Raw genomic sequence first — 10,221 nt, 5'->3', positions numbered from 1 at the left:
CGAATTTATCAACTATACCTGAAATATTGCGCGATAATTCTGGAATATCCTGTCTATATAAGATAAAAACAATAAAAATATAAAAAATCGACATCTTCATAAACATAATGTGTGCAAAAATGGATTATCTGCAAAATATTCTCATGTTGATCGCTTCATCAACTGTTGTTTCTAACAATTGATGTTGTAATTAAATTAACAATTTAATAAACAAACCATTTTGTAGAAATATTTTTTGTTAATATAATTATGTTATAACAAAATTATACTGAATCTCTGTGATTGTGCTACAGCGTGTCATAAAATCATTTATCGAAAGCATATTATGCATTAGTTTTGATAATATTAGTGGTCACACACATTTAACAAATATTTAATTTTTACTATGGTTTAACTTCGATTAAACAAAAAAATACTATTTTTGATCGAAAGGTACTACGAAGGCAAAAAAGTGCAATTTGCTACAAAAAAGATGAAATAAAGATAAAATTCTAAAATACAAATACTCTCCTATCATTACTATTATAGTATATTCCTTCCACGATCGTTGGATAATTTCGGATAATATTCCGAACTTTGGTTTTACGATCCTTCTTTCTCTTCTGTAATACCAGCTGCTTCATTTAGAGCATCGGGATCTGTGTGAAATTATTGAAAATTCACATAATCGTCCACATAAAATAATCAATTAGCAATTGATCGTCACCTGAACAAGGGGAACCTTTTATCCTACAGGTATTGTAGCTACCACAATTTAAGCACTTCAATCCGACGATGTGAAACTTTACTGTAGATTCCTGAAATAACAGGTATCTTGCCATTAATATCTTTTAATTATTTTCCACGCCTCAGCATTTGGGATATATGTACAATATGAAGAAGTAGATTTGACCTCGTGGCAGTCTTTACATAAGATATCGGTTTTACAGTCGTTATATTCCTCCGGCATTGGTGTCAGCGACACTTCCGCGTCCAGGTATTTCCACAAATCCGTCATGTCTAAGAGTGACACCTGACAAGACGGGCAAGCGTAATGTCCCGAGTTCAATAATTCCTCAAAACACATACGGTGAAGCAGATGTCCACAATCGGGAATGTGACATGGTATACGACTCGTGTGAATGTCTTCCAGACACACGGGACAATTGGAATGCGATACATTTTCTATGCACTGTAAAACAAAATTTATTTTAATAACGTTTATATAATAACTGCAAACTGCATATAATAATAGCGCTCAATTCTGTGTATTTTGAATAGAATATATACAATACTTTTATCACGCAAACATGCATTTTGCGTTATATATATTCTTACTGTATGCCCATTTTGTAACTGGATGGGCAAGCACATGTTGCATTTAGCACAGTGAAAGAATTTGTCACGACCACCGACTCTACATATTCCGCATCCGTCGCAATGATACTGATTCTTATCCTCGTCATCAAAAAGATTGCATTCTAGGCATGTATATTTGCCAAATTGACAATGACAATTTTGACAAGTAGCTTGAACAGATTGACGAGTATCACAAAGAACGCATATTAATTCTGTAACTTCTTTCCTATTCACTGTGTGTGCCTCCTGCTCGTCGTGACAAAACCGACAGGTATACACCTTATTGCAGCATGGAGTCTGTAATAGATTAAATACGGAAAGAAAATCAATTCATTGAGAAACAAAATATATACTTTTTATTATTATTACATTCATTATTTATATAAGAATTTATATATATAAAAGGAAATAAAAAGATAAGATTCTCAAGATTAGTTGTTAATAGTCATAAATCAAAATAGATATTACTCGACATTTAAATTCTATTTAAGTGGTATTTAAATTAGAATATTCTTTTCTTAAAAAAACTATAATAAAATGTTTTATATCCTATTTTACAATAAAAATCAATTTTAGACTTTTTAATAGCAAATTCAGTCACTTGCATTATATTAGATTAGTGTATACTAAAGAATGTTGTTATACATGAAATTAATAAAGTTATAATATAAAAGTGTATATATATATATAAATATTTTAAACAAATTCTCAATATTGATTACATTATTTAACATGTATATATAAATGTATTATTTCATTGTCAAAGTTGATTATTATTATTTATTATCACTATATTTAGATACTTTATATAGAGCAGTCTTTTTGATATATATTAATCTATTACAATGCAAGTGATACAAATTCACCATATGACTATTTCTTGAACATTTTTTAAGCTAAATTATTAGATTTTTTGCAAAGTTAGATATAAGAATATGTAAATATTTTAAATAATTAAGACATCCAATAATATTACATGATTTAACAGAATATACATGTGTTATGTTTCATTGTGAAAGTTAATTATAACACAGCATTTAGATATTTTATATGAAGTGCCTTTTTTAAAGCTGTACTAATCCAGGATAATGCGTAAAGTAAAATTCAATATACTACTTCTTTAACATTTAACAAGAGCTAAATTATTAGATTTTATAAATAAACATCCGATAATCCACTTGAAGATGTCACAAAACATCAGACCATCCTCGAACTTACCACGAATTTGGATTTTCGCTTGTAGTGTTCGCAGCCGTAATTATTGTTTGAAACGGCCAGCGTCTCCTTCCCCGAGGTGGATGGGAGATACATGGTCCAAACACAGTCTCCCTTTTTCGATACGGACTTCCGCGTATCCTTGCGATCCCTATCATCGCGATCCGTGCTGGTAACGTCAGCGACTTGTTCGGTGTCGCGATTCGGATCCTCGTCGTCGACAGTGGGTTTCACGACGGTACCCTCGCCACAATCCGGATCGTCACTCTCGTGATCCGCGGATGTCTCTTCAGCGCCGTCGTGACTCGGCGCCTCATCGTCGCGATCTCCGACGGCTTCCTCGGCGACGCCGTCGCTATTCGACGCCTCGTCGTCGCGATCCGTGGCGGTGTGCGTCTTCTCGCTGTCGTTGTTCTGCATACCGACGTGCCTGATTCTGCTATCCTTTCCCGTCGTTCGGTCTCATCGACCCAAGACGCGACCTTTTCGTCGATTAATGCCGGTGCATCTCGCACCTCTCGTCCTTGTCCTCGTCGTCTCCGTTCTTGTTCTTTTGTCGATCAACTCAAATAACACGAGAATCAAAGAGAATACCGTGTACACTGTATCTCGGAAAACACGCGACGAGAATATTCGGCTCGATTCGACTTCAGGGCCAGTTAAAGGTCGGCGCGCGGGAAGCGTCGGAAAGATTCTGAGAAAACGAGGTCGATCCGCGATGACTTTGTCGTGAGTCGCGAGGAATGATCCGTAGACTTGTGTGAAGTAAGCTTGCACTCATCACACTCCATGTACACATATAGAGTGCAGTTTTCTTTGCTGACTGGCGTTTGTTCACGTTTACTCACTCTACTGTTGCAACATCTCACGAAACGGGTGACACGGCGACGTCAATCAATGGTCAATTCCAGAGACCATGAGAGACCACCAATCCTCGCTCATACGAGTGCATGTTGTATATTCAACGACGTCGTGTGACTTTGCGTGTCTAGGGATATAGTCAACGATGTTGCAAACGTTTTTTTAATTGGTCAGTTTGCAAAATTCTTTCTTCTAATTGGTCCAGCAAACGCTTCAAAGCATTTGTAGCGAGACTTTGACCATAGCTTAGGTACAACTCGTGCATCGTGATTAACTGATTATTGGAATTAATATTATTTTCCCGGGAAATTAAAATCGCCGAGAAAGAACCTCTATCTTCTCCGGTGATTTTTTTTGAAATTTTTTCAAATAACAAAAGATATGAAAAAAAATAGGATATTAAATTATTATTTAAATTATTGGAAAAGTATTATTTAAATATAGAACTTATAAAACGTTTTATTTAAAATTATATTAATAAAAGAAAAATATAGAATCTATATAGATTGTATCAATCGATTATTTAGCACAAATACTTGTACGAATTTATTAATGACGGGTTTTTCCCCTCACGAATGATAGATATTCTATTACATTTTTTGTATGATAAACTGATATTTCTTTCAATATTTTTCACTCTTATTTTTCTTGTTAATCGAAGTGTTACACAACTGCGAGACATGATGCATAAATAAATAAAATTTGTATCTGGAAATATTCGATAGCAGATGAATCAAATGCGCTGCAGAGTGCAGACATTGACAGTCACACAAGTCTTCTTACGTATTATAGCTGTGATTTTTTTTTTATAGAATGTTTTATTTGAGAGAAAACAATTGCATTTCATTTAGAAATTTGATTTAAAGGGAGCGAAAATAGAAAGTGAAGCAAAAAGATAAACATAATGACAGTTAAAAGGAGCGATCTCGCATTTCGCACGTGTTTCTGCTTGTTAAACATAACCTTAGTTATCTCTAAAGCGCCTTTTTAAAAACTTTATAAAAATTAATTATTTTATCGTTGTTTCTGTTATTTTTTCAGTAACACTTCTATAAGACGCACTAAATACATCATTATTCTACAGATGATTTAGCATGAGTTTATTTCGACAAAGTTGTTTCTTATTTTATACAATAATAATAAATATTTACATATAAATATGTATTTATATAAATATGTATAATAAAATATTGTAAAGTTCTATTTGTTAATCACTTAATATTGTGCTAACTGCTGATTATTGTATTAAGATTATTTATTTTGTTGGACTATTGAAATGACAGTAATACTAGGAGGTGGCATATCAGGGCTGTCAGCAGCATATTATGCTGTTAACGATGCAAGACTTTCGTCTATCATTTTACTGGAGGCTTCTAGTCGCTTGGGAGGGTGGATACGTAGCAGAAGCTCACCAAGTGGAGCGATTTTCGAACAAGGGCCAAGAACTATAAGAGCATTTGGTTTACCTGGAAAAAACACCCTTAATTTGGTAGAGGATCTACAATTAAATGACAAATTAATTCATGCCGATCTGAATCATTCTGTGGCAAAGAATCGATTGATTTACATGGATAAGGCATTGCATGTTCTACCAAATACCTTAAAAGGTATCTTCAAGACAGTCTCGTTGCTAGATCGTCCCTTGATAAATCGCATATGGACAGATTTGAGGGCTCCTAAAGTATCTAAGGAGGATGAAAGCATTCATAGCTTCGTTCAGAGGAGATTGGGTCAGGATATTGCAGATAATTGCATCAGCCCTATGATCTGTGGGATCTGTGCGGGAGACGCACGTGAGATAAGCGTCAATTTTCTACTCAAATCACTGTTTGAGGCAGAACAGAAACATGGCTCTATAGTGAAAGGCTTGGTAGTAAAACAATTGAAAAAGTTTTTTTCAAAATCGAAAGATAAGAATAATACAGCGAAGAATAACGCGGACATAAAGCTTGCAGTAAGATCATCGACCTTGGCGAAGAGAGCGCAAAACGAACATTGGATGGCATGGGGCTTGCAAGGAGGACTCGAGCAATTACCTTTAACTCTAGCTGATTATGTAAAGAGTCGAGGAGTGATAGTACAGACCGAGAAAAAGTGTGAAAAACTTACATTTAAATCAGATCGCATAGAACTGTCAGTTAATGGCGATCTTCAGGAATGTTCGCGCGTTATTTCAAGCTTATGTGCAAAGGACTTGGCTGAGTTGTTGCAAGAACAACATCCTAGACTGTCGGCGGAATTGAAAGCAATACCTACCGTGACGGTCGGAGTAGTTAATCTTGAATTCCAGGGAGATGTATTACCTTTGCAAGCATTCGGCTTCCTCGTTCCACCAAAAGAAAATCTACCTCTGCTAGGTGTAATCTTTGACTCCTGCGTATTCCCTGGATCTTCCACAGTATGCATATCTCCAAACAACATTTTACTGTTTGCTCATTTCTATGGCTGTTAATTTTTTAGTTAATTCACTCACAGTAAGATTCAATCTTCATTTCTAATATAACTTTTATTTTTATGTATATACAACACTGTGAGAATTATAAATTATGCAACATGTAAAAAAAATATTTTTCAATGATAATAAATTAACGTATAAAATATGACTATGATTTAGGTATTGACGGTGATGATGGGAGGTGCGTGGTTCGAGAAATATTTCGGGCCAAATCCATCGAAAGAACAATTGTTAACGACGGCGATTAGTCACACCAAGAATATCTTACAAATCGAAGAGGAACCAATCGCATACAACGTTGCCGTTCTCAAGGATTGTATTCCGCAGCACGTCGTGGGTCATAATGCCCGTGTAAAACGCATCCACGATTATATTTCCGCGCACCATATTCCTCTGGCATTGTGCGGTTCTTCTTATCAAGGTGTGGGACTCAATGATGTTATTCTGTCAGCAAAACAGGCCGTTCGTGATGTTGTAAAATAACTGCAGAATCGCTTGATTCGAAAATGGTAGCTAATAACGGCATACATAAAAAATAAATAAAGAAAATCTACATGCAAACACTGTACATGCTGAATCATACCAAACCATGCAAAAAAATCATGTTACAAAGTTAAAATAAAAATATAATCTTTGAATGAAACATAGTCCGTAATTTAAATGATAATATAATAATAGTATAATAGTAAATTATTTTGTTGTGCAAAAATGAAAATACGAAAATATATTTTACGAAGAGTTGTATTTGTATTAAACGTACAGTGTATGTTATTCTGTGAAATATAATGTAACTTTATTGAAGGTATTAATGTACAAATAAAGCATATATATATAAAATTATAAATATATATGTATAAAATTTTCCGAAGAGTTAACAAAAAAAACTTGTTTTGTTGCTGTTGTATGATATAAAAAAGGCATTTCTCAAAAATGATATTTTCTCCTTTTCATTATGTTCTTATCAATTAACATATTTTGCAGTAGTGTAAAATTATTTTAATATTTTATTATTTATTTATTAAAAAATATTTTATCTACTGCTTTTTTTTGTATAGTTGAGCAGTTTATATTTAGGAACATAAAAAAATTTGGCTATTTATCTGTAACAAAAGATAGTAATAAAGTGTCTACAAACAATTATATAATGTTATTGCAAACTAAAGCGACGTTATCCCAGCAATAAATGTAATTAATCAAAAACAATTGCTTTGCTCGAGATGTATATGCGGAGCAATTATGTAACCAAACAGACTGCATTAATACTACTTGCAAATTGAACATGCTGATTTGAAAGATTAATTAAATAAACTTAATTAATTAAACAAATGATTCAAGTAGATTAATACAAACTTATATGCATTCAAATTTTACATTCTCTCTCGTTGATGGATATAACATTACAATCATATGTTAATCTTTGACAGTACCTGCATATTTAACCTCGTCAAAAGCTTTTCTTGCTTTCTTAAGTTCCTCGTTCATTGTTAAAAGATCTTTCACTCTGGCATATTTCCTGGAATCCTTTCTTACTGCAAGTAAGAAACATAAACTATAAACAAATTAATAAATTATAAACTGGAAAAAATAATATATTAAAAATATCAGAAACAGAAAGCTTAGAATTTATTTATTTTACATATTTATTTAAATATTTAGGTATCTCCTTTTATAATAAGGTGAATTCTCAAGATATCCAAAAAAGTCGGATTGAATCCAACTCTGGATGTTATTTTGTTCATATTTCATCTAATCAATATAACAAAATAGATAAAAAGAAGTTTTTAAAAGAATAATATATATTATGAAACTTCTTTTGTTAAAGTGCATGGATTCTGTAAAGTAGACAAAGCTGGAGATTACATCCGACCCTCTTTACCACCAGAAGAATTAAGAATATTTTTTAATATGAATTAAATATAAAATTCTCTTACCTAAAAATACAATATCTTCTACTTGAACTCGTCCTGTGCGTCCAATCTCCATGGCTCGATGTGTCATCTCTGTTATGAATTCGATAACCAAATCCTCCAACAGGTCAACGCTTTCTGTATAAGGATTCTGGTCGTCGCCGAAACCATACATCATACAGCGCAGTTCCTTGGAGAAGAGCCGTTTTCTTCCTCCAGGCAAAGTCCCACCAATTGGAATTTCTGCCTCTTCATCCTCAAACTGTCAACATAACCAGTATAAGTATATAGCGAGAAAAATATAAAAATATAATAAATAATTGATTTCCAATTATTTACAAAAACTTATTATTATATTATATAAAATTATAAAGTATTCCCTGAATGGACTTTTTTTTAGAAAAATATATTTACTTCTTTTAATTAATCGTCTATAAACTATATTTAGAAAAACATATAATGTAAATTAATTTTATTTTATAATGTTAATTAGTGTTTTCACAGGAAATTCACAATGTATTCGGTTTTATTTATATTACAAATTTATAATGTATATAATATTATTTATATTCATAAATATAATAATGAAACTTAAATTTATGTAAGAAAAATAATAAAAGTAAACACCTGTTCAAAATTTTCTTCTGCAGACATCGTTTTGTAGGTTATTTGTAGGTTATTTAAGTTTAAAATTTTCCAATAATTTTGCTTGTCTTTGTATTTTTCTTTTACATCTTAGCCAACCACATAATTATTTTTAATGTTTCCTATCCTTAAATACATAAATAAATATTATTTTATCAATCGATTTCACAATTTATCACATCAGACAGAAACCTGAGAGAGCTGAGAGAGGATATGAGAGCTTTTTCCTATAACCGCAAAATATCCCGCGCACTACTGGCCTCTGAAGAAATGGATGTAAACTATATAATTTAAATATACAATTTACTGCAATATCCATTTTTTTCTGCCTCTGATAAAAATAAATTATTGAAATTTCTATTATAGCGAATTCGGCAGACTAATGCGATTTATTTCCATCAAAAGCACTGCAAAAAAGTGGATATTGCAGTAAATTGTACATTTACAATGCAATATATATTAGGTGTAGTAAAAAGAAATCCATTATTTTTGCATTGAATGGAAAAATAATGGATTTCTTTTTACTACACCTAATACAATGCGAGATTTATTGAATTATAAGTACTATGTATTAAAAATATGATATTAATTGAAATAAAACAGTGATTTGTAATTCCTATTATTCTATATATACAGTGAGAGCAAACAGTATACAAGGAAATTTATTTAAAAAATCTTATTTATAGAAAATAAACATTAATTAACAATTTTATACAATGAATACATTCCGTTCTAACATAAAACAAACGAGCTTCGCATGTATTCCTGATTTTAGAAACTAAATTTTTCGACTGTGCGAATAATGCTTTTTAAGCATCCAAACAATATAATTTTTAATTTTTGTTTATTTTTCAGATGATATATCTTCTATAATTAATACATATCTTTTTGGTATAATTTTAAGAAACATTTTTTAAGAAATAAATTTTTATTCTTTACGAATAAATTGTTAATTACCTAACAAGAAATGATTGTCAATTAAACATTGAAACAATATGAAATTGGTATTGAAATCATCGTATCGATAATAACAAATCTAAGAAATAAAGCAAAAACCGTGCAATAAAGACCTCTACTATTCACCAGAGAATATTAATACTTTTCGCTAAAACTGTATTAATTTAACGCAAATTGTTTCGCAATATTAAGAAAATTTGCACGTATCTTATATAAATTTATATATGGAATATTAATCTTTATTTAGATATGAGAGAAACATTGAAAAGAATAATGAAAATTGACATAATGTTGGAATGTCAAAAATATTCCGTGCGAATAATTATTAATTACGTTTAAAAAACTATGCAAGTAAAATATGATTGAACAAGTGCCAGAGATGCCACAAAGCAAAGCGCGAAATGTACGATGATATACGTTTGTCAAAATGTAAAATATGAATAATTGGATAAATCGTGAATATTTTTTATATGCAATAGTTACGTATCTAAATGGCGCGAGGCGAAACAAAGGAGGTTGACTACGTCATCACTTCGGCATTCGCTCGGTGAATTCGGAGGGAGATGGACGTGTTTTACGAGCTCCAGGTATCATATTAATTAATGAAAATTAAATATCGACGAACACGAATTACGTAAAGTTTTTCCTGTAATTAAGGAGTTTATTTATATATATATATTAATACTAAAGCAAAAATCTATATAGAAATATATATATATATATATATATATATATATATATATATATAAGTAGTTATTTTAGTTTTATTTATTAATTACTATTACGACGACCGACCTATATAATTATTTAGTATTATTACTATTAGTTCGTTACTACTATAGT

The 10,221-nt window shown here is 31.4% G+C and overlaps 3 protein-coding genes across 3 annotated transcripts; 1 reads left to right on the top strand and 2 right to left on the bottom strand.

The window, feature by feature from the left end:
- Nucleotides 1-582: 582 nt before the first annotated feature.
- LOC105619376 (RING finger and CHY zinc finger domain-containing protein 1) lies at nucleotides 583-2,973 on the bottom strand. The gene is made up of 5 exons (XM_012200896.1): nucleotides 2,557-2,973; nucleotides 1,318-1,635; nucleotides 893-1,171; nucleotides 707-797; nucleotides 583-638 (listed from the first exon to the last, which is right to left on the bottom strand). Exons 1-5 carry the CDS (start codon nucleotides 2,971-2,973, stop codon nucleotides 583-585), a joined length of 1,161 nt encoding a protein of 386 aa, XP_012056286.1.
- A 1,717-nt stretch (nucleotides 2,974-4,690) lies between these two features.
- LOC105619375 (protoporphyrinogen oxidase) lies at nucleotides 4,691-6,352 on the top strand. Its single transcript, XM_012200895.1, has 2 exons — nucleotides 4,691-5,812; nucleotides 6,029-6,352. Exons 1-2 carry the CDS (start codon nucleotides 4,691-4,693, stop codon nucleotides 6,350-6,352), a joined length of 1,446 nt encoding a protein of 481 aa, XP_012056285.1.
- A 927-nt stretch (nucleotides 6,353-7,279) lies between these two features.
- Nucleotides 7,280-8,430, bottom strand: LOC105619453 (transcription initiation factor TFIID subunit 13). The gene is made up of 3 exons (XM_012200970.1): nucleotides 8,404-8,430; nucleotides 7,801-8,038; nucleotides 7,280-7,398 (listed from the first exon to the last, which is right to left on the bottom strand). The coding sequence occupies exons 1-3, from the start codon at nucleotides 8,428-8,430 to the stop codon at nucleotides 7,280-7,282; spliced, it is 384 nt and encodes a 127-aa protein (XP_012056360.1).
- Between the last annotated feature and the right edge of the window lie 1,791 nt (nucleotides 8,431-10,221).

This window comes from Atta cephalotes, assembly GCF_000143395.1.
Source record: "Atta cephalotes unplaced genomic scaffold scaffold00021, whole genome shotgun sequence".
Lineage (NCBI taxonomy): Eukaryota > Metazoa > Arthropoda > Insecta > Hymenoptera > Formicidae > Atta > Atta cephalotes.
This window is presented reverse-complemented; position numbering and strand designations above follow the sequence as displayed.

Bases quoted from the DNA above. Each gene is read 5' to 3' on its own strand.
- LOC105619453 (XM_012200970.1), bottom strand. From the start codon at position 8,430: ATGTCTGCAGAAGAAAATTTTGAACAG. The intron at 8,039-8,403 runs GTGTTTACTTTT...TTATGTTGACAG, and splicing joins CAGAAGAAAATTTTGAACAG to TTTGAGGATGAAGAGGCAGA. The intron at 7,399-7,800 runs GTAAGAGAATTT...TCTTACTTGCAG, and splicing joins AGAAGATATTGTATTTTTAG to TAAGAAAGGATTCCAGGAAA.
- LOC105619376 (XM_012200896.1), bottom strand. From the start codon at position 2,973: ATGCAGAACAACGACAGCGAGAAGACGCACACCGCCACGGATCGCGAC. The intron at 1,636-2,556 runs GTAAGTTCGAGG...AATCTATTACAG, and splicing joins AGCGAAAATCCAAATTCGTG to ACTCCATGCTGCAATAAGGT. The intron at 639-706 runs GTGACGATCAAT...AATTTCACACAG, and splicing joins AAAAGGTTCCCCTTGTTCAG to ATCCCGATGCTCTAAATGAA.
- LOC105619375 (XM_012200895.1), top strand. From the start codon at position 4,691: ATGACAGTAATACTAGGAGGTGGCATATCAGGGCTGTCAGCAGCATAT. The intron at 5,813-6,028 runs GTATGCATATCT...ACTATGATTTAG, and splicing joins TATTCCCTGGATCTTCCACA to GTATTGACGGTGATGATGGG.